Source organism: Mauremys reevesii, linkage group 4 (genome assembly GCF_016161935.1).
Source record: "Mauremys reevesii isolate NIE-2019 linkage group 4, ASM1616193v1, whole genome shotgun sequence".
Taxonomy (NCBI): Eukaryota; Metazoa; Chordata; order Testudines; family Geoemydidae; genus Mauremys; species Mauremys reevesii.
In genome coordinates this window covers 14991303-15018405 of record NC_052626.1, presented here as the reverse complement: position 1 = coordinate 15018405, position 27103 = coordinate 14991303, and the positions used below count along the sequence as shown (strand labels likewise).

The window sequence follows — 27103 nt, the reverse complement described above, 5'->3', positions numbered from 1 at the left end:
TATAACTGTCATTTTGGTGCATTAATCAGGTAATTGTGTACCACAAGGTGCATAGTTATGCCATCTGCATGCAGTTTTACACTCCCATATGACCAGACTGTGACACCCTTACTCCCAGTGAGTAGTCATTTGCTCCTCAAGTAGTCCCAATGAAATAAATTGGACTGCTTGAGGATTAAGATACTATCTCACAAGAGTCCTTGTCTGGCTGTATGGCGATTTGCATGCACAGAGAGTGCACGTGTGTTTTTGTTCATGCATTTGTTGCACCCAGCTCTGAAAGTCTGTCCTGGTGTATTTTTATCACCTCTTGTTCTTTAAAAGCTGTACATTAAATCCACTGTTAGCCTGCAAACATTCCTTTAATAGTGCAAATAATGCAACAGGTGAATGCTTTCAGGTTAACCAATAAAAAAAGATTTGCTGCTATCTTTTCTGAGCCCACTGGTAAGTGGGAGCTGCCAAAATATATGAGTTACTGAAAGTGACAGTCCCAGTCTCTCTGTGCCAGAAGGCTTTTGTATTGAGTCCAGTGTTAAAGATTGATGGCAGCATAAAATGTATCCTGTTCTCTTCATAGTTTTTGTGCACATTTATAATAACAGTTCTGCTTTAATGAAATCAAAGTTGAAATCTTCTACTGTTTTCCCACTACTCTCACTGCTGGTTTTTTCCATGAACTATCCTCCACAGGCACTGAGACAGCCGAGGTGATGTAATGGGTTGCTCCCATCTCTAGCTTCTCTGTCTCAATGACTTCTCAGTGCTTTGTGAACCTGGTTTGGGTCCACTGGTTCTGGGCAAGAAGTTTGCCACTCCAGATGAGCTACAGCTTATGCAGGGCAGAATATGCTGCCCACATTTCAATATTATTAACAGTGTTTGTCATTTGCAGACGAAAACAGTTCACAGTACAGTTGAGCAGCATGAAGTGCAATGGTCCTTATAATTCATTGTCCTCCACAGTTAAAGCCTTTGCTGCCCACATGCCATGTCAAGCACAGCATGATGGTATTTAAAGCACAGAAAGAAACATGGTCTCTACCCTAATGAGGTTACAGTCTAATCTGAAATGAGACACAACAATTCAGAGTAACAAAGAGTGGAGCGGACGAGGGAGGAGGATGAGGGTGATGCCCATTGGATCAGTTACATCGTTAGCTGTTGCACAGAACGTGTTTTTTTTTTCTTTTAATTTGTAACAGTGGCTGGCCCCATAAGGGCTAGAATAGAGACCTGGGGCCAGCCAGCCCTAGTTACTAAGGAGGCACATGCAAGCAGAGATCAGCTGGCTCCCCTATAAAGAGCAGCTGGATGGTGCAGAGAGTGGGATGCTCAGGGGGACCAGAGTGAAGTACAGAGGCTGCTGGGAGTGAGCAGGCTCCATCCAGCAGAGGAACTGGGGGCTTGGGAGCGAGGCTACAGGCAGGTGAAGTGAGGGGGCGAAGAGTAAATGAAAGGACTTAAGGAGGGATTGGAGAACTTTATTTTGAATGTTTTGTTAAATTAACAACACCATCCACTGTCATTCCTGAGTGAAAGCCTTGCTCGGTTGCCTCCATTGAGTTTTGCCATTGACTTCCATGCAGCCAGGATTTCACACCCTAATCTTAGCAACACCCAGTTCTTCTCCTGCAAAGAAGAATGAAAAACATTAATTAACTGGAAATTTGAGATTGCGACACTTTTTTATACTTTGATTCATGCACTTAAATATTGTTCTGTGTGCTTCAGACTCACTCACTCCCTATTCATCAAGAATACATTCCAGATTTGAGCATTTTGACAAGTACGACAGTTCTGTTTGCCATCTAGCAGCAACTGTTAATATGGTACATTAGCTCCAGTAAGGGGTACTGAAAGTGATGTGTTAGTACAATCAGTTCCTGGAGGCTGAATGCATTTACTCTATCCTAATACCCATTTGGAATCCAAAATCCTAAATCTGCTGTTGGTTCCAACATATATATATAGGTCTTTCTTTTGGCAGCAATAAGTTAGTAAACCAGAGTAATCACTGTTTTGTTCCTACCCACTTAAATTTCTCATGTTGGATTGAGATAAGTGATAATTAGGCTAGCTAGAATAAATTGTTTTGGTTCTTTTACAAGGTTTGCGGTTCTAGATTTTACAAAGGTGAGTGTGCAGAAAATACAAACTTTCAAAACTGTATTTAATTTATAAATATGTCCTGGGTCCAGTACTATTCAGTATTTTCATTAGTGAGTTGGAAATGAGACTGTGTGCAAATGAAAAATATTATTAAGTTATCATTGATGTGGACTTCTTAATAGCAGCAACGTTTTGTGCAGTCTGGAGGGAAAGGTAAGGAAGCATACATTGCAACCCTCTCCAGCCATACAATTGCAAGCAGTTAGACCAGATGTTGTGAAGATAGTATTTTACTTTAAAAGGAAGTCAGCCAATGAGGCTACAGTCCAGTAGATCATGGAGCAGGATAAAGTTTTGGCTACTTTTTAGATTCAGAGAGAGTTCAGGTATGAATGCTAAGCTTTCCAGTACCTATAGGTATGAATGAGATCTCATATTTGTAACTGCAGGGCATGAGCTGAATCCAGATGGGCCTCATGCCAGTTAGTTGGCAGAGTACTTTACTTTGAACTTTTGAGCAGTAGTTGTTGGCCTTGTTTTCGCTCTGTCCGTCTGCAAATGATCTTTGTTTTTGTAAGATTACCCTTACGCTTTACACTTTTCCCATTCATTGAGTGACCGCCACCTCCACTCATTCCTACCTGATTTATGCACTGATGAGCTCATGAGATTAACAAATTAAATAATTTAGAAACCACAGGTAGCCTTGGAACCTTCAGGGTATAACAAAAACATTCTTTCCTTAATTCTGTGTATTACACAATTTCAGAAAGTGCCTATTATAATGAATGTTAACTGAAAGCCGTAACATCTGTGTTTCTTTCCTTTTATAGGTTCTCCAGCTTGGGTCTGATATTCTTCCTCAGTATAAACAAGAAGCTCCAAAGACTCCACCACACATTATTTTACACTATTGTGCTTTTAAGACCACCTGGGACTGGGTCATCTTAATTCTAACCTTCTATACAGCAATTATGGTTCCCTACAATGTCTCCTTCAAAACGAAACAGAACAACATAGCCTGGCTGGTGTTGGACAGTGTGGTGGATGTTATTTTTCTGGTTGACATTGTTTTAAACTTTCATACGACCTTTGTTGGCCCTGGGGGAGAGGTTATATCTGATCCCAAACTCATAAGGATGAACTACCTGAAAACTTGGTTTGTGATAGACCTTCTGTCCTGTTTACCTTATGACATCATCAATGCCTTTGAGAATGTGGACGAGGTAAGCAATTGCAATCTGTATGAAATTGACTGCACTGGGTTATTTCTAATTTTAAATTCAGTTAGGGTCACGTTTATACTCACTAGAATTGAAACTCTGCAAACATTGCAGGATAAATTTGGCTGTTGGGTTTTTTGCTAAGCAACGTTGTCCTTTAAGGGAAGGGACAGTGTCTTGCTAAGCAACATAAGAGAATATTAGTGGTGTGTGCGATTTATAAAGTTACTGGGCAGGTTTTAAAAATTGTTCACTGTTGACCTAACTCTTCTTCCACTGAGGTCAATGGTAAAGCTCTCAGTGACTTCAGTGAGAGCAGAGCAAAGGCCACCTCTGAATGTTTTTGAAAATCATGACCATAATTGCTATTTATACCCTGCTGTTTTTCCTTTCCTCCTTGCAACTTCTTTTTTTAATTTCTATTTGGGAGACGAACACCACTATTGTCTGAATATTAAAAGGCTTAATTAGAGCCATATCTTGAATTTTTGGAGACTACTTGAGGAAAAAAGTGCAAATCTTAAAAAGGCCACTGAATTAAAGCTTCTTAACTTTTAGTCCTAATAACATTTAAAAATAATCAAGCTTGCAGGCTAAAGTAATGGAGAAACAAGCAATAACTACAACTAATAATGCATACATGAATCACTGTAGACAAAATTCAATATTAAAATGCAGCCATAATGGTATAAGAACTCATTTTAGTTTCCCTTTGGGGCCTCGTATCCTTCGGACATTAAACAGATGAAAAAGTCCTTGTTCATTTTTTATTATCTGAACTGTTATTTGTTTGAACAATTCAAGTGATTTTTTTAAATCCTTAAAGAATTCTTATCACTGCAACTATATAGCCTCACTTTAAAAAAAATCCACCCTCCTATTTCTTAATGCAGGTTTTTTGGTACAGATTTTGCAAAGCTCCTTTTAAATGCCACCCCTGCCTTTCTGCTTAGTATAATCTTTTGACATTGTTCAATTTTATTTATAGCAAATGTAACAGAAGTAATAATCCTTGCAGTTTAAATGCAAGCTCATATGAGAGCTGTCTATCTGGAATCAAGTTATACAGACAATCCATGTAAGAAGCTGATCCTAACAAGGTTGTTAATGTACCATAGCTTATTAACATAGGAAGAAATACTAGTTCCACATTAACAAGAGCCTTACTTTACAAAAATATCATGGGTCTTCAGGTGTGTGTGTTTGAATGTGGAAAACGAGCAGGACATGCATTACGGAATGTAAACTATATATATATATATATAATAAAAGAGCCTGACTGCACTGGGTTATTTCTAATTTTAAATTCAGTTAGGGTCACGTTTATACTCACTAGAATTGAAACTCTGCAAACATTGGAGGATAAATTTGGCTGTTGGGTTTTTCGCTAAGCAACGTTGTCCTTTAAGGGAAGGGACAGTGTCTTGCTAAGCAGCATAAGAGAATATTAGTGGTGTGTGCGATTTATAAAGTTACGGGGCAGGTTTTAAAAATTACACACACACACACACACACACACACACACACACACACACACACACACACACACACACACACACACACACACACACCGACCACCAACAAACACTAACAAAAAGGGGATTGTTAGCTACACTAGGCCTAGAGCAATTATGGCCAAGCTGCTAACAATGTAGATGTTTGACAGTTTCCACGCCTGGTAAGTAAGTGAGCCATTTGTTGTATTTCTCTTTCATAAAATGTCATCATGTAGCTCTGGAACCTTTCAAAGAGGGATGGCTATTAGGAATCTACTTATTAGTGCCTGAAAAACAGACTCTGGGGGGCTTAGAAGTCACCTGTATAATAAGGCACTGAGCTCTTCTTCCTGGCTCAATTTTCCTTTTTCTCTGCCTGCAAGCGAAGTCTTTTCTGATGGGGATGGCGGGTGTCTTCATTTATTACCGTTTAAATGTAAATCTTTTTTTGCAGTTTTTTGTTTTCTGGAAGGTTGTAGTTGTTTGGGCTTTTTCTTCATTTGTCTTTGAGTTTTCTGAACTGACTGCTTTCCTGTGAGAGAACTTTTGGGCTTGGTACCAGCAATTCTCCCAAATGATATTGATGTGATAAGGAAATTGAGATACTCAGGTTGGAAGTGCTGTGAGAAATATTCTCACATACTGTCGGTCTGATGAGAAGGTGGCTCAAATTCCTCCTTGAGCTAGGTAAGAGAAGGACAGATGTTTCTACCTTTTGCTTCTGGAAAGTGCCTTGCCTTCAAATTGTTCACTGTGGCACTGAAGAAAAAAGGAAGGAATGGGTAAGGAACTTGGCTTCAAGCTGCATGTTGAAGCAGTGCTCAAGGCATATCCATCAGAAATTGTTGCTGTGGAATCAGCACCTACTGCCCTAGCACTTATGAAAAATTTTCTGCTCCATTTTGGGCACATGCCTTGGCAGTGAAGGATGGCCCAAAGGCAGGGTTAATCCCAAGGGGCTGCACAGAGTGCTATACAAGCTCTTCAACTTGCAGCCTGGCCCAACGTTCCCCTCCAGTCCCACAGCAAGGAGGGAGGAAATTCTTGGCTTTCTTTGACTTCTGGAAATTTCAGGCTATGCTCTTAGTTTGGACTCTTGCAGATCATAAGTCCAACCCCCTTTTTTCCCCACAGGGCTCATCAGATGCACTGGCCATTTCTGGTGGGGATGAAGGCAGGTGGTGGAGTGGTGGGGAAGGAGGAGAGATCCCATGTTGTAACTTTGCCTCTCTGTCGGGCCCTACAGTGCACCCTCACAGAGTGTTGAAGGGAAACGCAGGAGGTTTAGAAGTATGGATCTCTGGTGCCAGTAGCCCCTCATGCACACGCATCTGAATTTGGTCCAGAGAGAACAAAATGTAGACTACTAGCTCCCCACAGTCCACTTTAAGATACACACTCTCTATTCTATGCCATAAACTAATGATTATCTATTGTCTATCTACCGTGTGTGTGTGTGTGTGTGTGTATTGTGATGGGGCAAGGCCAGATGGCTACAGTAAAGTAGTGAGGAACAGGTATGTTAGTCCCAGGCTAAACAAATCCCTGGTACCATGGTAACCAAATGTCAGTTGCTCCAGGTTAATCAAGACACCTGGGGCAAATTAAGATCCTTCTAGAAGGCAGTGGTGATAGCTAGATTGACTGGGACACCTGAAGCCAATCAAGGGCTGGTTGAAACTAGTTAAAAGCCTCCCAGTTAGTCAGTGAAGCATGGATGTCAGGAGTTATAGGAGGGAGTCGTGCTGTTGGAGGAATGAAGCAGTTTGAATTCATATCGGGTGTAAGGAAGGAGGCCCTGAGGTAACGGTGAAGGAGATATTGAGTGGAAGCTGCTGTGGGGAAGTGGCCCAGGGAATTGTACATGTCCTATTTCCAAAAAGTCAGCTACCATGGCTGCTAATTTTAGGGTCCCTGGGCTGGAGCCCGGAGTAGAGGGTGGGCCCGGGCTCCCCCCTCCCCTCCCTGATTAATCACTGAGACTGGGAGACAACAGAGACTATGCGAGGGAGGGTTGCTTCTCCTCACCTCCCCTGTTGGCTTATGATGAAAATGGCTCAGTAAGCTGTGACTCTTGCCTCTAGAGAGAGAAGGGCTACATGTAGGGTCACAGTGAGCCTCTGAGGCTAGCGAAATCCACCAGGAAATGCAGGACCCACGGAGTCAAGGACAATACTTTGTCACTATATATATAATATATATATCTATATGATAGGGGGTTTCTGTAGTTTCTTATACAGTAATTAATTTATCGCAGTATAAGCATACGGATCTCAGTATTTCTTTTACTGGCCACCGTGTGAATAATTAACTATTTTATAATTCAGTTACTGTAGATAGGAAAGAAATAGGAAGCATGTGCCAAGAAACCCAAAACGAGGGAACGTATGGAAAGAATGCTGGGGTAGCATGTTCAAAAGCAGGGAATGTTGGCCAGACTGGGCATTTTACCACTGATTTCACTGGGAACAGAGTTAGGCCATTGCTGAATGCTTTTTGAGAATTCAGCCGTAGGTGTATATGACTGCAAATCAACATGATTTTATTGTTCAGTGGAAGTAGAGTCACAGCAGCAAAATGTGGAGGAAAAGGATTATGACACTAAGATCTAGGAGAGGATTAGGATGATTTGATGCAGATGAAGAGGTGTAGCTTTACGCAGTAAGAGTTATAGAGGCATCTTATAACGAGCTTAAGAGGATTTGGATGATGTGACAGGTAGGGAGAAAGGTAGGATAATGAGAGAGAGAGAGAGGGAGAACCACACAGGGAAAGCAATCTAAATTGACATGGTAGATGGAGAATTATGTGTTTAAGTGGTATTAGGGAGATAGGAAAACATGGTAAAATATTTTGGAGAAAAGAGAAATACTTGAAGAGAGAAATTGAATAATTCTTTTGCAGATTACCCGCCATACCTAGGAAAATGGGTAGGATAACGCAGGCCTAGAAATCAGAAAAATGCCAGGTGTCGTCATTAATTAGCTCAAGCCAGTTTAAAAAGAAAAGGCTAAATTGTTCAGACTTGGAAGTATAAGCATCTTAACCCAGCTCTGAAAATCTGGGTTCACAGCTCTGAAAATCAGGTCACCCAGTTAACTGCTAAAGTAAAAATGAAAGTGTCTAAAAGTTTGAAGATTTGGGACTGTTTTTTTGTTTTTTTTTTAACTTGAATCCAAAGTTTTTACTTATGCAAAACTCCTGTTGACTTCAGTGGTATTTATAAATATGTAAGATCTGCAACAATAGCAGCAACAATACTGTGCTTATGCAGTGGAGGGCTATAGCACTGAATGCCCGTGACCACACTGTGGGGCTTTATTCCAGGCGTCTAAGTGCTCCACAGGGTTATTACTGATTTGGTGCAGGCAGGTTTATTGTGGGTGACCATGCAACCACTGACAGTCTGTGACTGAGCAGTGTCCTCTCCTGACCTCAGATCTGATTTTTTTTTTTAATTTAATTTAATTTTTTTTAAGCTCTCGATGTCTTGGAGACTTTGTCTCCAGGGTGGGTAACATGATCCAAAAGGGCCAGCTAGAGGCGGCCAATGATGACTTCAGTCCTTTCAATGCCGCTTCTCAATGATACATCCCTATAACCATCTTATATCTAGTAGTCAGCGCTGGCAATGCGTATGAAATGCCTCCAGCCTCCTGATGTGTTGTTTAAGCAATGTCCATCTTTCAGATCCGTATTTAAGGATTGGAAATGGGCAGGTTTGATAAATCCTTACTTTTGCCTATAGTTTCTCCTTCTTTGGGCTCCAGACCCTGTGCAGATCCTTCTTGGGTGAAAGTGCTAGACCAGCGCTCCTTAGAATGTCTGGATGGCTGCACCTGTTTGATGACAGTTTACTGCTTAAGTAGATGAAGTCATCCACTACTGCCACAGTTTGTCCAGAAACACAGATGTCTTGTATCACAAATTTTGTATGCCAACACTCTGGATTTTTGTTTTTTTCCCAAGAAACACTTAGCCCAAGGGACGTTGGTTATATTATGGAGCTACACAGCACTTAACAGCTGTAGTTAAGACAGGCGTTTCTGAATTTTCAATCAGGTTTAACAATTCCCTGAGTTGCATTATCTGCGGGGATTGAACCAGGGACTTCTGGATCTAAAAACCTAAACATCAGCTTCCACCAAAGCTATTGGCTTGGAGGCACAACTATTATACATGGTACAGGTACTAGAGAAGGACAAAGACCCATAGTCAGTTAGTGTGAATTACCCAGGCTATCATCACCCCGTTAGTAAATCTGGATTCCCTAAATGGCATAGGATTGAGGAGTCTTGGGTACTGGTGCTTAGATACTAGGGTGATGAGTGCAATATAAGAACTCATGTAGAATAGAATCATCCAAAAATTAGTTCTTTGGAAGGTGGAAGACACGCCTTCAAATTGTTTTCACACCAGTTTAAATAGGGCTGGATCCTTCATGCGCAGATTTCATAGGTTTACTAAATGATTGGTGCTTTTAATGTTACTGTGAATTTTGGTTTAAATTAAGGAGGCTTCTGGTTAGTAATGAAGCAAAAAGTGGAAGTTTTAGCCTATCTCTGCCAGAGCAATGGGCTGGGAATAACACGTCTGGTTCTGTAAAGAATGAGGTAGGAAGTATTGATATGGAGATGGATTTGTGTGGTGGTAGAACTGGATAGCAGCCTGGGTTTTCAGATGGTTTGTTTTAGGCACGTTCCTCTGCACCTAATATTAATCTTCAAGAACCTGCAGCTGGAAGTTAAAGCGAGACACATTCAAATTGGAAATACAGTAGAACCTCAGAGTTATGAACTGACCAGTCAACCACACAACTCATTTGGACCTGGAAGTACTTAATGAGGCAGCAGCAGAGATCAAAAAGAAAAAAAAAAAGGCAAATACAATACAGTACTGTGTTAAACATAAACTACCGAAAAAATAAAGGGAAAGCAGCATTTTTTCTGCATAGTAAAGTTTCAAAGCTGTATTAAGTCAGTGTTCAGTTGTAAACATTTGAAAGAACCACCACAACATTTTGTTCAGAGTTACGAACGTTTCAGAGTAACGAACAACCTCCGTTCCTGAGGTGTTCGTAACTCTGAGGTTCTATGGTAAGGCACACATTTTTAACAGGGAGGGTGATTGCTCATTGGAACAAACTACCAAGGGTTGTAGTGGATTCTCCATCTTTTAAATTCTTAACATGAACACTGAATTCTTTTCTAGACGATATGCTTTAGTCATGATGAAATTCTATGCAGGTCAGACTAGATGAAATACACAAATCTGTACATATCACACTGAGACCGAGAAATTTTAATAGCGTAATATAATTTTTAGTACCAATTTTGATCTGTTATAGTAGTTGCAGAAACTTCCATGCATTCATTTTACTAGACAAAATAGCAATTTTTATAAATTGAAAGCTGATTCAATTAGTTCAGCAGTAATACCATTTACAATAACTTACCAAAAGTATTACCTTTCCTAAAGTACTTAAATGAAGGGTTTATGATACCTGATTTCAATGTGCTAGCAAGATGAATTGACGTACTTAATAAGAAAGTAGCACTGGTACTAAATGGTACAGTCTGATGTTAGCTACTTTTGTTTTTCTCCAAGTGGCTGACAGAAACCCCACCCAGAATTGAATCACCAGTGAAGCTAAGTGTTAAACTATGCTGAAAACTCTGAGTAACACAATGACAGAAGTGATCAGACCAAGCCATGGCAATTTCTCATTTCTATGCAGTCTGAAAGTCATTAAATATGAAGAATACCACATTCCCTCTGTGCTATGCAGAAAAGTATATAATGTAATAAATACAATGGCTTGCTTAGCATGGCCAAGAATAAATGTAGTCTTGCGTAAGTATACCATACAGCTATAATGAACCATACAGTTCCTAATGCAAGTCCATTGAAGTTTTCTGAATTACACCAGGAATGAATTTGTTCCAATATATTTGTCCATAGTGTCAGATTCTATTCAAGTTTTCTAGCCATTGGTTTAAAATATAGGATATTGAATTTTAATTACGCTTTTCATCTGCCTTTTTCTTTTATTTAAATGTACTTCATACATTACTGGGAAACAGATGTGGGACAGAAGTCATTTTAATTCATATCTTTAGTAAGACATACACTAACTAACACAGGGTCTAATTGGGCTAATTCCATGTGGAATACTTTCAAGGGAAGCATTGAGTCCTGCTTGCTTGTCTCTCTGGCAAAAGGAGAGGGTTTAGGAAGAAAACAAGGCAAGTGAAGGAATCTTTTCAGATGCAGCCCTAAATAACACTGACTGCAGTGGCACAAATCTGTAATATTCAAATTACTTCATGCAAAAGGAAGTGGAGGGAATAGAACACTTTACAATATTTGGAGCATAAAGTTCTTGTACGCAAAATGGAGTCCAAAGACGGCATAGGAAAAAAACAACTGAATGGCTAAATAGAAAAATATTCCTTGTTTTCAAGGAAGATGTCATTGTAATTTGACATGATCCTTACTTTTGTTAAATACATGCTAAGGGCAGGAGCTGTGACATTGACAAGAAAGCCCCCCGCAGAGAGCTGAGTGGCTGAAACTTGTGCCTAGCTGGGAGCTGGGGAAAGAAGCTGGGGCAGTTTTGGACCCCGCTCCCAGCTGGGCAGGCGAGACGCCCGAGGGGAGGCAAGAAGCCCCAGGTGGTAGTGGGGGGGGCAGCCCTCTGGGAGCCTCTGGGGCAGACAGGCTCTTGGCAGGGAGCTGCCAGTGGAGCTAAGAGATCAGCCTCTCAGCTCCCCACACTGCCCCTCTTCGGTCGGTGGAAGCGCTCCTGGTGCGGACATGCACGACCGAACCAAGGAGTGTAGTGTGGATCTGCACTATAGCAGTAATTACTGCGGTGGCTGTAAGTCGACTTAATATAGGTCGACTTAGGTTTGTAGTGTAGGCGTACCCTGAGAAACCCCTCTGAGTATTCCTTCACTGCTCTCTCCCGATCTGGGGGCGAGGATGTGGTTGTTTGCTGCGAGCTTCATTCCACTTGCTGGCTATTAGTGGGAGGGTTGGAGCCAAGGCTTCACCCAGTCCCTGCCCCTCCCCATCCACTCCCTGCCGACCTGCTGTGCGAGGGGAGTAAATGCTCAATCCTACGCTGATCAAAGTCAATGACAAAACTCCCTTTGACTTCAGTGGTGTAAATGGGCCTCTGTTCATCTGGATCTAAGGTCTTAATAGCCTGTGCAGAGGTTATGCTCTTACATCCATAGGGAGACATATAGAATGAGTCCAGCCCTAAATCTAGTCCTTAAAAAGTTGCTTTTTATTTTTCTTGCACTAGCACTTAGGTTGGTATCCATGAGGCTTTAGTACATTAATTGATTACCTAAAAAAGGCCTGTGAGCGTATATGATGTGTTGGAAGATTTGTTTGAACATTAACTTCAGAAAAGAAGCATTAAGAAGTTAACCAGGGATTTTAAGGCTAAGCTCTATTTAAGTAGCTCAACTTGGAAAAAATTTTTGTTGAGAGTGATTTACTTGTAAAATTTCAAACAGCTTATATGTCACGATGCAGTGCTTGTTTTTCACTGCACCGCTATGTACCTTCTGGAGCTGTGCTTATTTCTTGCTTATTACTTACTAATTGCTTAGTAACACAATTTAACATTACAGTACAGTGCAGGGGCACTGCACTTCTAGACAACTTCTAAATCAAATTCAGGTAGGTCAAGTCTGGAATCTCTGCTGCATTATTGTTTCTGATCCTTCCAAGGAGCCGTGAAGCAGGCTCCCAGTCCCAAAGGAGAGATCTGTTAATTTTCCCCAAAAGATCTACAGCTTGGTGGGAGCTAGAGAGGACCGTATTCTTAAGCTTATATTTGCATATGTTCATGTTTCAGGTCCAGGCAATCTTAGCTGGCCTGAGGACTAAATCATAAGGGTGGGGGGAGCCAAACTTTGATCTTGATCAAGATGTTCATCTCTGTCTTGTCCCCCAGCTTTGATTTCAATATGATGGAAGCTTTAGCTAGTGCAGAATATGCAGGGAGTATATTTTATTTGTGCTTCTCTGACAGAGGCCATTTTTACCGATATCGTGGATTGAACCAGGGACTTCCACAGCTAAAACCATGAGGAAGGCTATGATTTAATCACGGGTATTTTTAGTAAAAGTCATGGACAGGTCACGGGCAAGAAACAAAAAATCACGGCCCGTGATCTGTCCATGACTTATACCATACAAATACCCCTGACTGAATCTTGGGGTGGGCAGCGGGGTGAGGAACAGGGGAGCCTGCGGCACCAGCTGCGGGGAGGGGGAAGCCTCGGGGGTCCTGCTGCCGCTCTGGCCACTGCTGTGTGTGTGGGCGAAAGCTCCAGGGGGCCAGCCGCTCCTCCGGTCGCCTCAGGACTGCTGCCAGGCGGTTCCTGGGGCCAGCCGGATCGGTCACTGCTTGGGCGGTCTCTGGGGCAGTGGCTGGTGCAGCTGGCTGCGGGACCGCCCGAGTGGCTGGCTGCAGAGCCGCTCCAACAGTGGCCGGTGTGGCTGTCCCCAGGGCCACCAGGGCCTGCTGCTTGGGTGGCCCTGGGGCCAGCCATACTGGCTCAAAGACTAGGTCCTCTGGTCATGATAGTGAGAGTTAAGAGCAGCTGAGGTATTTGAATTAGCAGGACCCTTGTTTAATTGGGACCCCATTTTATGGAAAAGTTCTGAACCCTGGTGCTTGCCTCCCCTATAGGTTTGTCAGGGCCTGAATTTATTGACCTTCTGGATCTACTGCAAAGCATTTCTTTTCTCCCCACCTTTTTTCTGGGATAGGGTTTTTTGGGACAGGGGTTAATAAATGTTTCCTTGGAGTCCCAGATTTGTGAGTTTGGGAGGATTTCAAATGTCAGACATTGTTCTTAATTTGTATGATTTATCTTTTTTTGTATATGCGCCCAGAGCTTAATAAATAAAAAAGTCAAACGAAATCATATTTAAAAATTGAAATGTATCTGAAGGAAAAAATCATCCTGTAATATTAAAAAGTTACAGAGCAATTTACCAATTCGGTGCACACAAGGGTCCAACATACTGTTAGTATTGTTAGCTAAAGGAAGGCTCTGCCTAGATTTTTACAATGCTATGCTTGAAAGAGATTTCCAAACCTTAGGAAAGATATGCTAGGTTATCATTGTAAAGTAACTAAGAGATGTTATTCTGTAAAATATTTTCTTTTCAGAATAAGATGTGCCCCATTCAGATTCCATTGACTTAAGTCACACTAAAACTTGTATAAATGGTAGCAGAACTGGGCTGATGACATTTTAAAATCAAACAAATTTACATAGTTGCTTAAAAGGGATTGTTTTATGATACTTCATGGCTGTGAATAAAAATATAATTGCAGGGTATTATGTTTTTTATATCAATTTTATAAAAATACTGCTATCCCTAAGACTCTAAGAATGGGATTTTTAACAGTCCTCAGTTTTGGATAAAATCTGCTCCTAGTAAAGTGAATGGGAGCAGAGTTTGGCTAACATTGAATGCTTCTGAAAGCCCTGTCCTAGGTGCTTATTTTCTGTGCATAGCTCGCTCTCTGTGTGGTGTGCGTGTACGCACATTATATATTATAAACACAAAGAACTGTGTTCAGGGAACATTGTTAAGGTTGCAAAATCAAGTACTCAAAAGTTGGGAAATGCCAGAATTAAGGTTCCCTGTGCTTCAAATCAGCTCATTTTGCATATGAATTATAATAGTTTTTAGTATCAGAGGGGTAGCCATGTTAGTCTGGATCTGTAAAAGCAGCAAAGAGTCCTGTGGCACCTTATAGACTAACAGACGTATTGGAGCATGAGCTTTCATGGTGAATTTACATGATTGCATACTATTTTTTCCACAGGACCCCTGCCTCATTTAGGCACAGAATGGACCTGTTCTGGGGATGAATCAGGATTATGTGGTGAAAGAGACTTATCTATAGGACACTTGGCTTCATTTGTTGCAAAAGCTGCGTCTATAGTGAATGGGGCATGAGTCCCAATCATCTCCCCTAGTCGATCGCAGTCTCTGTTTCTCAGGCTTCTCATCCTGGTCCCAGCCTTCTTGCCTAGCAAGGCCTAGTTTCACCCCTCTGGGTTCCCTGCCTCAGTCCCAGTCTCCTTGCCCAGCCATTCCAACTTCCACCCCCAGGTCCTTGTTCTCTGTTTCCTTCATCAGCCAGTTCCAGTCCCCCACACAAATCTTCATCTGATTTTGTCAATCTCCTCTACCTCAGCTCCACTTCTCCCACCATCCCTGCCCATGTTCCCTGTCCCCACTGGCTCTCGGTCCCAATCTCATTCCCCAGGATCCTCCTCCGATATCAGTGTTCCCCTTCACTCCGAGTCCCAGTCTCTTTGCCCATCCAGTCTGAGTCCTCTCCCTTTCTTCACCCAATCTCAGTTTCTTCCCACCTACTGTCTTCCAGTCCCCCACCATCCCATTTCCCTCTCTGGCACCCAGCCCCAGTCTCCTTCCCCACCCCAACTCTCAGGCCTAGTTTCCCTCTTCACCCCACTGTGCAACCCTCCAGTCCTATTCCCCACCCCTTAGGTTTCTTGTCCCAGTCTGGTCCCCCCACCTCCTCTGCAGGTCTGGTCCTTGACTTCTCTGTGTTTAAATCAGGTAGATTCCTTGCTGTTCTATGCTGCCTGGACCCATCTGGGAAAGCATCTGAACTGAGAGCACCGGGAGCCTCCATTTCAGGCATCCTGACCCAGCACATCCTGTAGCAGCCCAGAGCTACAGCTGCAGAGGAAAGTCATGTTCAGCTCCTGGCTGAAGCATGCCCAGTGTGCATTGAATCTTTGGGGAATCTAGCTGCTAAAATCTAAGAAGACTCTGCTGAGCATGTGCAAGCTATGATTTCTCAATGTCTTAAACTTCACCAAATTTAGGTGGATTTTTACTGGGAAAAGAAAAGTCACATCTCTGACACAGAAGTCCTCCCCCGCCAAATGTCAAATCCTTCTCCAAAGCATAGGGGCACTAGAGCTTTTAAAAGAAAAAGTTGCCAGAATTTTTTTAACATGGGCAAAACAATGTATTTTCCTCTAACCTCATTCTCAGAATGAGATAGACACCCCCAATGGAAAATTTTAGCCAAATTGGTTGAAGTTTGGCAAAGTTATAAGCAACTGAAATCAGGGTCTTATAATAGGAAGTGTCGGACAACATTAATAGTAGTGTCATGCAACATTAATACCAGTCCAGTCTATAATTCAACAAGATAAATACTCAGTCAGTCAACCCTCTAAACTAAGTCTCCTTGTTCAATGTGCCATTTCAAGAAAGTTTGAGAAGACAATATACCAAAGTCAACAAATGTGGGCTTTGTTTAACCAATGGTGAGTAAAGGACCCTTCATTGAAAATGCTCTTCTTGCTAAGTACAGAAGGAAAACTGCTACCATCTGAATATGCAGAAGATATCACAGCCAGCCCCACTATATCCCCAATGGCTTCATGTGCCTATTTAATAGGAAGGATGCTAGATCAGAAACTTGTTGTACTTATTACAAGAGCTCATGGATGAGAGGAGCGAATGCCCAATGTTACTGGCTGTGTTCTCTCCAGAAAAAATGAACTGTGCCGCTCAGCTATACCTATCCCTGTGTAGGTCTTCAAAACTGTCCCTGATTCCTTGTGGTCATCATTACCAACATTGCTGATAGATTTGAAAGAATCGGCAAGCACATGTGATCTCTTTCCATTGTCAGAAGTAGTTTGTCAACCAACCAAGTCTGCATACCGCACAAGGACTTAAAACCACAGAGAAGGGTCAAGGAAGTTGAGGATTCAATATTAACTAAAGAAATGAGATTGTGGATGGAGCAACAGTTGGCCAAATTCTGAACATCAGGAGAGGGAGAACATCACAATAATTTCAAGTGAGAATAGTGGCAGGATTTTCCCATTTATAGCCACTGTATTTTTTTTTTTAAAATGTGAGTTTAGATGAACTGGAGTAAACACAAATCTCCGTGCAGTCATCAGAGAACAGCATATGCAGTACAGAGGCTATTAAACTTTATCATAGTTTGTTTTTTCCTCTCCTGTAAATGTCTGGCTTTGTCACAATAAGTACAATTTGATAATTTTTATTTTCTTTTATTTTCTGATTCATTGGCTACTGACGTCAAGGGGAGTTTTTCCATTGACTTCAATGGACTTTAGATCATTCCCTGAACTTTTTAAAACAAGAAAATCATAAATGGATTTTGAATATTATTTTTGGATTTAATACTTCCAAATCTGTACAAATGAAATGGCTTTTCTGCGTAAACAGTTTTTCAATTAGGAAAATTCTGAAGACCAGACAAGCTGTGAGATGAGAAAGTGGCCTGGTCTCATTGTGCCATAATTTAAAACCCTGTCCACAACCCTTTCATTTCATGAGATATGGTTTCGAATTGTGTTCACGCTCATAATACAATCTGATGTCCTCAAGTAGAGAACATGTAGTCTATGAGATATTGCAAGCATTTGACTCAATTGACTTTCTGCCCAGATATGTTAATGTAATGACAAATTATCCTCCTGGGAGGCTGGATCTTCAGTGTCAAGGATGTATTTTACAAGATCTGAAGGATATTATGAGAAAATTGGACTAGATCCATAGCTGCACCACTCAGGTTGCTCTAAATCCCCTTTCCGCTCCCACAGTTTTTGAGGGTGCTGGGGCCAAGCTAGCACACCCCTTTAAAAATAGCATTGGATTTCCAAGATAGATTTTTTTTAACATGATCCATAAGTTATCATAATCTAATATAAATACAGCCTGCCGCCTGAAGGGAGAATGAACACACAGACAAATTGCAAGCTGTTGGATTAAAAACACAACAGCCTGTGTTAAATCCATGCCGTAAAGAATGTAGGTTGACACTAAAATCCAGTTGCCCTAATTAATTCCACCTCTATTGAATCTTTGGCAAAGCCCTGTGTGAACAATCTATCAGTTACACCATTATCCTTGGGCGATATTTTGTGTCAGAGGAAGCACCAAAGGTACCCGTTCAGGCCCAGCCCCGTACTTAAACACCTGAGTCGTCCCACTGATTTCAACAGGAAAACTCATATGCTTGAAGTCAAGTATGTGCTTAAGTGCTTCGCTGAACTGGGGCCTTGGTACAGTGCATTTGTGGAAAAGATTTTTTTTAAACTGCTGACCTTCTTCTTAGTTTAAGCAGACTGTAAATCTCTTTTTACTGGCCTTAAAACAATTGATCCAATTAAATGGAGACTAGCAGGCTGTTTGAACAAGTTTCACAGTTATACTATTTCAGGTAAGGCATATATCAATAGCAGTTACAATTGAGTGTTCCCCTTTGTTTTATGGTATGATAAATAGCTCCTGGGTCAGTGATGCAAAATAAAAGGTAATCATTATGTATGTTTGGGAGAGGGTGTAATTTCCAGCACAGACTTTCTCTGAGACTTGGAGTTAAATGTTATTTTTGAGGTTAATAGTACTGGTACTAACTTATCTTTACAACTTAGAAAGAGAAAATATTGACTGTGAGCATAGGAGGATGAACCAGACTGTAAGTGTAACGCCAACAGATTCTGGTTGTCGGCAGGTAGGATTGAACTGGGGACCTCTGGAGCTTAGTGCATGAGCCTCGACCGTATGAGCTAAAAGCCAAAGCTAAGGCTGTAAAGCAGACTCATTTAACTCTCTCTCTAAGTAGTCTCAGTGCCACTTGATGGGACAGAACACCACACCCAAGCAGATCTTTGGGGCAGGGACTGTCCTTTTGTTTGTACAGCACCTTGCACAGTGGGATTCAGGTTAATGACTAGGGGTCCTGGAAACTACAGTAATACAGATAATAACAATAAGAAACTCCTGAGTTTTAATCCAAGCCTGACAGTGGACTGAATCTCTGGTTCAGTCTCTCCATATGTAAAAGGGGAATAATACATACCTACTTGACAGAGGTATTGGGGCCTGTAATGGGGCGTACTGGCCCTTTAAGCCTAAGCGGGGTGGGGGTGTGGGCAGAAGACCCCCATCCCAGGGATATTGGTGTGAGCCCAGGCTCGGAAACTGGCTGAAAGAGGAAGAGAGGAGGTGATTCCAGGCAGTTAGCAGTGGGATGGGGAGACTGTTAGTTTAAGGTCCTGGGATCAGGAGCCCTATACTGCAGGCTGGGGCAGGGCTCCTCTCCCGACCAATCAGGAGGAGCCGTCAGAAGGCGAGGAGGGTACATGCTGCTTTCCCTCTCGGAACATTGCGTGCGCTGAAGGAAGGCAGAGCTGGCAGGCTCGGCTTCTGCTGGGCAGAATAAAGGCTCAGTGGTTAGCGGGAGCTTTGGAGATGGGGTTGCTATGACAGACTTTGTGTTTGAGATACTGAGGAGTATCTTGAATTACTTTGGGCTACTGACCCATTTTCTCAGGGTTACCATCAGCCCTCCCCTGAGAGACTATATGGCACTTGTAAGGGGCCCCAAAGAGAGGGGGCAGACAGGGTGCCATGGAAACACCTCTGGCCACACGAGGGAGCCAGGCAAATGGTGTCCCCACTACAGGGTCCTATCCTGCAGGGACTTTCTCCCATTCTCATCTTTTTTCCTGTTGATGTCACAGAAGGTTTTTAGAACTTTTCAGGATCAGGCCTATAATTTGTAAAGTGCTGACTTTGGTGGAGTGACGCCACGGATGAATTTGGTGCAATGTAGTATCATAAGAGTATACTCTCCTTTTTAAAAAATGTGTATTGGGGCTTTTGCTTTGTGGGTCTCTTAGACTGTAGTAGACTCAGTGAAGTCAGTGGGAATCTTTTCCATTTACTTCAGTGGTTTTTACATGAGGGTCACAATGTGCCATGGCCCAATGGGACTAGAGCCCTGTGTGGATACAAAGTTTGTATTCACATTAGATCCACAAACATGGTCTGCGGATGTAAAGTGGATATCCTCAGATTTTCAGGGCTCTACCAATGACCATGTATTAGAGAAAATGAACAGGCATCTGCTCAGTTGGAAATCAGAGTAATAATACCTTGTGTAAAAGTGAGAGAACTTAAATGCAGAATATAGTAATCAAAACTAGAAAATTCCACTTCCTTTCTTAGTATCAGTCACTGTGTGCACTGCAATGCAGTTACAGATATTCAATTTAAGGATTTGGGGATCTGAAACAAAATGACTGAATTTGGAAAACGTACTGGATTTAAAAAACAAGACTGTTGTCTAATGTGTTGAATCTAGAAATATCAGTCGTAGGTTACCCTTCAAATACAGTCTGTGATAGGAGACACAGATGCATAAGGGGAATAAGGTTTTTTTGATGCTAATATTAACAACAGGAATTTCAGTATTTTACAGTTTGATAATATAATTAGCTAATGTTTTGACTAGACTAATTCAATAATGATGCGTAGAAAAGTGCAATTTAATCTCGGCACAGAAACTTAGAATGTTTGCCTCATTGCATTCTGTGTCTTAATTTCTATTTTAAATTAAATGTCTCTGACTTCTTAGTATTTTATATTAGAAATCTTCCTTTGGATGGCTTCTATTTTGAATCACTAATTAATTTAATGCAAAAGTTAGTTCTATTATGGGATTACAATAAATTGAGAGCTTTATTTTTCCTCGATTCTGCATGTATAACTTCCATTAAAACCATTGTGAATCATACTTGCGTTCAGGGGGATATACACCCTTTCTGCACCTTCCCAAATGTTTCCATTACTTTTTAACCATTTCTCTGTGCTTCTATTTCCTAAATATTTGTGCTTCCATTTATTTGTGCTTTTCTTGAGTAAAAAAATAAAATAAAAAAAAATTACTCTACAGAAATACCTGTTGACCAGCAAGTAAATTATCTTTTGTGTACATTTCTGACTAGTGGTTCTTGGTGTATATGATACCCACTAAACAGAGCAATTGTCTGTCAGTGATTAGGTAAGTATCCCGCCCTCAGAATTAGTGAGCTGTCTATATGGATAATGAGGACATCCACGTTACATTGGATGCGACTACAGATAATAAGGGATGTAATCCCTCTTGTTTTAGGATGTTGGCCAGCCACTCACTGATGAGTGGTATAGTAGAAGTTTCCCCTGTGTGCAGGTTATTCCATGGCTGTCCTTTACAAGTTTTCTTGCACCTTCCTCTGAAGCATATGGCACTGGCTGCAGGATATTGGACCAGATGGTCCATTGGTTGATCCAGTATGGCAATTCTGTGTTCCTATTTACTGTCCTGCAGGGGGTACAATTCTTCAATAAACTTAGAGAAGCCTCCTTCTCAATTGTGTACTTAAATTTGGACCTGTTCCCACTGAAATTATGCTAAACCTCCCATTGACTTTAAAATGGTAGAGGAGTGGGCCCTTAGCCACTTATATTAAACACACCTGGTGTTTCTTCTTTGCTCTTGGACTCCCTAACGCTATTTCAGTACTCATAAGAGACCTGATGTCACCTAGCTCATTGGCTTGTCTAGTAAGCGCTGAACTTGACCTAGCTGACCGAGGTTTTTGTGAGTTTACAATCTTCTGTTGTCTAGAACATTGAAGAAAAATATTTACGGGAGGGTTACTCAGGGCAAATGTGGGAGTGGCTGTGTTACATGCTGTTTTACTCAATAGCGTATTTCTGATGGTGTAATGGAACTTATTCTTTTCTAGGGGATCAGCAGCCTTTTCAGTTCCTTAAAAGTGGTGCGACTTCTACGCCTTGGTCGTGTTGCCAGGAAATTGGACCATTATCTGGAATATGGTGCTGCAGTACTAGTGCTGTTGGTCTGTGTCTTTGGACTAGTGGCCCACTGGCTAGCCTGTATATGGTACAGCATTGGGGACTATGAAGTTATAGATGAAGTCACTAATACAATCAAGACAGACAGCTGGCTCTACCAGTTGGCGTTGAGTATAGGGGCACCCTATCGGTACAATACCAGCGGCTCAGGGCAGTGGGAAGGAGGCCCCAGCAAAGACTCGTTGTATATATCCTCTCTCTACTTTACCATGACAAGCCTTACAACAATAGGATTTGGAAACATAGCTCCAACCACAGATGGAGAGAAGATTTTTTCGGTGGCCATGATGATGGTTGGCTGTAAGTAGAATCATTTTATTTTATTTTGCATGTAGATCTTTGCATTAGTACAGTATTAAAAGAGAAATATTTAAACTATATGCATTGGATCGTTGTACTGTTAACAGTTAGTTGCATTTTCAGCATCCTATGCTTGGCATCAGCACTCTTGACACACAGAGTATATTTTAGCATCTTCCACTGCAGATAAATAACCAGGGAATAAAGCTGAAACCACAACTGAAAAATTGAACAATTTTATTGTCAGAGCTTGTGATTAGATTACAAGATACAGTGTAGGTTAAGTATGATCACTGTTGTATAGAGCGAGGCTAGGATTTCTTTGTATTTTTAAAGATCATTTTGCGTACATTTTAAGTGTCTTAATCTGAATTTGGTTAAAATTTGCACACGCACACACTGATGGTGCCCAGCTGAAATTAGCCCATAGTATTAAAACAATCAAGGTGTCCTAGCTGTTTATCAAAAAAGCATGATGATTGCATAAGGTGTTTGTGCCTGTATCACATTGGCTTGGTTTTACTGTAAGCTCTATTTTTATCTCCGGAGAACGGTAAGTTTTGTCACCATGGAAGCTGGAGGTAGAGGAGATCATTGCAAGACGCTATGTTGTACCTCTTCTCAGTTTCCTGCTATTTCGCAGCTCCTGTAAAATGGCTTTAAAATGGCAGTACAAAGGACAGTTTCTTGTTTTATGCTGTCTAGGCAAGAGCACCGGACAGTTCTTTTGCTGAAAAATCATCTTCAAAATATAGCATCGTTTGAGGAGCTGGCAAATGATAGCAGGGGATTGTTGAAAAATGTAATAAATATTAATAGAATATGGGTGAAAGAGGGAAATATTTTACTGTTTAATAATCATAATACTTGGCACTTCTACTAATGCTTTACATTGTCAAAGCTCTGTACAACCACTAAGTGATTCTATAACAAGGATGCAAACAAAACCTTTCAAATTAGGATCTGCATAATCTCTTTGCTAATTAACTCAGCTAACACCTGGGTCCATCTTTGCAAAATACTGAACTGTAAAAAGCAACTTTCTTTAAACTCCTCAGCTTATTAAACCTATTTACTATTTTTAACACGTTCAGTTTGTTTTTAAGATTGGGGGAATCAGCAATCTGACTGCATGTCTACAGTGTGGTGTCATACAATTTGCTTTTAATGAGTTTTTTACGTAATGTGTTTCAGTTAACCTTGCAATCTATAAAAATCAACTCCCCAAGCTAGATCATTATTGAGCTACTGTGTATCTGACATAGAAAATACACAGGTGGTGATTAGCTGCACATTTTTTGTCGATGGTTTGATACTATGTGCAGAAGTCTGATTATTGGGACAGTAGAATGATCTTGCAGCATCTTAAATATTTCAATAATCTTATTTTCCTTGCTTTTTTTGGAGAGCTCTAATGCTGTGCAGAGGAAGGGACTTTCACAGGTAATTGAACAACATCATTAAATGACCTGGGGCAGGGCAGGAGCGGAGGAAATGGGGCTTGTCATCATCTTTGCATTTCCTGCAACTGGGCACATTGTTTTTACATTCTTCTCTGAAACATGTGGTAGAGATATGAAAGATACATGCTGGAACTAAAGGTTTGATATTAACAAAAGTCTTTGCCCATCCCAGAGGCTGATATCGATAGTGATCCTAAGTGTTATCAAAGTGACACACAGGCTGGGCACATCCCTATCATTGCAGAACTTTGGGCTGTATACGTAGGGGCAGTGCCAGCAGATCGAGGGACGTGATCATTCCCCTCTGTTCGGCATTGGTGAGGCCTCATGTGGAGTACTGTGTCCAGTTTTGGACCCATACTACAAGAAAGATGTGGAAAATTTGGAAAGAGTCCAGTGGAGGGCAACAAAAATGATTAGGGGGCTGGAGCACATGATTTATGAGGAGAGGCTGAGGGAACTGGGATTATTTAGTCTGCAGAAGAGATGAAAGCAGCTATCAAATCCCGCCTCATTCAACTACCTGAAAGGGGGTTCCAAAGAGGATGGATCTAGACTGTTCTCAGTGGTAGCAGATGAGACCATTACTCCTTGTTTTGTCAAGTTGCAGTGTGGGAGGTTTAGGCTGGATATTAGGAAAAACATTTTCACTAGGAGGGTGGTGAAGCACTGGAATGGGTTACCTAGGGAGGTGGTGGAATCTCCTTCCTTAGAGGTTTTTAAGGTCAGGCTTGACAAAGCCCTGGCTGGAATGATTTAGTTGGGGATTGGTCCTGCTTTGAGCAGGGGGTTGGACTAGATGCCTTCCTGAGGTCCCTTCCAACCCTGATAGTCTATGATTCTATGAACTATCCAATGGAATTGGTGACTGGGATTGTGGGGATTAGGGTGAAGTGGGACAGAGCCTGAAAATCTGCATGTACAGAGAATGAACAGCGGGGGGGGAAATCCTACCTGCCTTTTTCAAGCGTCTAATCTCATTGGCATTGGTGTAGCTACTGATGTGAGTAAGGTGAGCAGGATTTTGCCCATAGAAGGGAGGTACATGGAGCAGAACCTAATTTTTTATCTATATTTTAAAATTAAATCAGTAGAAGTTTGGGTCTTTTGCAGATTTAATAGTGAATGCTTGAGGATCTGATTGTAAAAGATGGGCCCATATAAATCTACATGCCCAATTGTGTGGGCCTAATTTGTGCATTCAGGTATCATAATTGTGAGTGGAATGTAAACTTAAATCTAAATAAAACCAAATGGGTCACTTGATTGCTTACATGGCTAGTTAGATGGCTAACTAGCCATGACTGCTTGCAAATATCAGGCTTGTGCGTTGCAGTCATGGTATATGCGTACACTAATTAGGTCTGCTGGATTGTGCGTGTGTATTTGAGTGTGTACATCATTGACAATTTGACCATATGAAAACCAAAAAGGAGCTATACAAGGAAGAAAGCATGCAGGAGAAACTGTAATAAGCCAGAAAAGAACTTTTTCCTTTGGGAGATGCTAAACTATAGTGCTAATCCTGTAAATGTTTGCTAATACCAGTAGTTTGGTATTGGCAACATTTTTCTAACTGCCAAATAAATGTCTTAAGCTTAGCATTGGAAACAGAGATAGTAATTCATCACAATCCCAATTGCCTACGCATGCAATCTTCAGCTATGAAATACATTATTTGCTGTATTATCAACAAGCAGTGACTTGTGCAAGCCTAAAGTTTGCTATTTTCAATGGTGAAGTTATCTGGAGGAGGAAAGTGTATCTGGAGAGACTATATGAGCAGGGGCGGCTCTAGGAATCCCGCCGCCCCAAGTAGGGCGGCGCGCCGCGGGGCGCGCTCTGGCGGTGCTGGTCCCGCGGCTCCGGGGGACCTCTGGCAGGCGTGCCTGCGGAGGTTCCGCTGGTCCCGCGGCTCCGATGGAGCTTCCGCAGGCACGTCTGCGGGAGGTCCACCCGAGCCACGGGACCAGCGAACCCTCCACAGTCATGACTGCGGAAGGTCCGCCGGAGCCGGCTGCCGCCCTGCCGGCAAAATGCCGCCCCAAGCGCGCGCTTGGTGCGCTGGGGTCTGGAGCCGGCCCTGTATATGAGTGGCCAGCATTCCCAAAAGGCATTCATTTAAAAACTAATGAAGCATTAAAGCTGTGCAGCTGACAGCACAAATTTCCCTATGGAAAAACGAAGTGAATGTGGTTGGCTGTACATTTGACAGATCTTTGGTCACCTGGCTGTTCACTGCAGTCACGTTTGGCAGGTTGTTTAGTCTTTCTGAGAGAGATCACCTTTCCTCTTTCAGGAGAGAGTGCTTTTAACAACTATACTCCAGGCTCATGGAACATACCTTGGCTATCTCTTTGCCTTACTCAGTCCATCTTGGTGTTTAATGCTAAGTTAAAAACAGTTTTGTTTGCTGCGTCTGAACTTTTAAAAAGATAAACTATAATAAACAGTGCTGTTTTTATTGTAAGGCACCTGTGACTCTTGAGTGAAGTTTGTGCTGAATAAATGTGTATTTTGTTTTTGTTGTTTCTGGAGGTGGAAAGTGCATTGGGAATTCAATTTGTTATAGCTCATTTTGCTTTGATTAGGTCATTGCATCTCCTCTACTGCACAGATTGGAGAGAGCGGATATATCTGTCAAGTCTCTTGCCTGAAGCAGCGGTATCTTAGCTTGCATGAGGGACCTTTCCCTCAAGCCTCCCATTATCTCCTGTCAACTTACGCTCTCCCCTTTATGTGTTCCAATTTCCCCCTTTGTGGTTTCCTCCGACAAAGTCCCGGTTACACTAGATCTGCAGTTGATGTCTTAGAGTAACTGAATGGGTTTGGTCAGTTTCACATAATTGAACATGCTGGGTAATGAGCCTGAGGTTTGTGACCAGGAATGTGACTTACCAAATCGGGTGACTTTCATTTTAAAGTCCATGGGTTGGGGTTGAAGACCTGGTACTGCAAGATCCTTACAGGAGAGGTTCTGAGAAGAAAGAACAATAGTGAGGGAAAGAGGCAAAGGGGAAAAGGATTGAGGGTAAGGAGGAAGATGTAGGAAGGTGGGGTTGCATACAGAAAGCAGACGAGCCATCAGAAAACAGAAAAGAGCACTGGGATGAACAGGGAGGAGGAGGATTAGGGACAATTCTTCAGCACAATGCTTCACTCCTTTGCTGCCAGGAGTGGAAGGATCATCCTTGGTTAGGGCACTAGCCTGAGACTTGGGAGATCCTGGGTTCAGTTCCCAGCTCTGCTGCAGACTTCCTACATGACTGCAGTCTCTCTGCCTCAGTTCCCCATCTGTGAAATGGGGATAATAGCACTTCTTTCCCTCACAGGGGTGTGATGAGGCAAAACACCTGTGAGGTGCTCAGATTCTACAGTGCTGGGTGGCCAAAGATGGATGGAAAGAGAGCTGTGGAAACTGCCATTTCCCTCCCCTCTCTCAATCGCATTTCAGCTCTGGTTGAGCTATGTGGCCAGATCTAGGCACACATGCATTGATCAGCTCCTATCTCTGCTTAGCACATGCTAGTGCTCCTCTGATTAGTGCTCAGCTCTGCTTTGGCGGGAAAGAGGCAGTAGGTAAAGAGCACATGAGCAGCAAAGCCGGTTTTAGGGGCGGGCTCTGGAAGGAGGTGGGTTGGAGGGAGGAAGTGACACGGGTAACGAAAGGAGGAGAGAAAACAAGATGGTGTATGTTGGGAGCATTGGGAGTAACCAAAGCCATATCTCCCTCCAG

At 42.0% G+C, this 27103-nt stretch overlaps 1 protein-coding gene across 4 annotated transcripts in view; it reads left to right on the top strand.

The window, feature by feature from the left end:
- The window catches only part of KCNH5 (potassium voltage-gated channel subfamily H member 5), a 223407-nt gene that overhangs the window by 58391 nt on the left and 137913 nt on the right, over window positions 1-27103 (top strand). For all 4 annotated transcript variants that reach the window (XM_039538887.1, XM_039538889.1, XM_039538886.1 and 1 more), the window contains 2 exons: window positions 2946-3338; window positions 21475-21904. In XM_039538887.1, the coding sequence (XP_039394821.1) occupies window positions 2946-3338; window positions 21475-21904 (823 nt within the window). The remainder of the gene's footprint in view (window positions 1-2945; window positions 3339-21474; window positions 21905-27103) is intronic.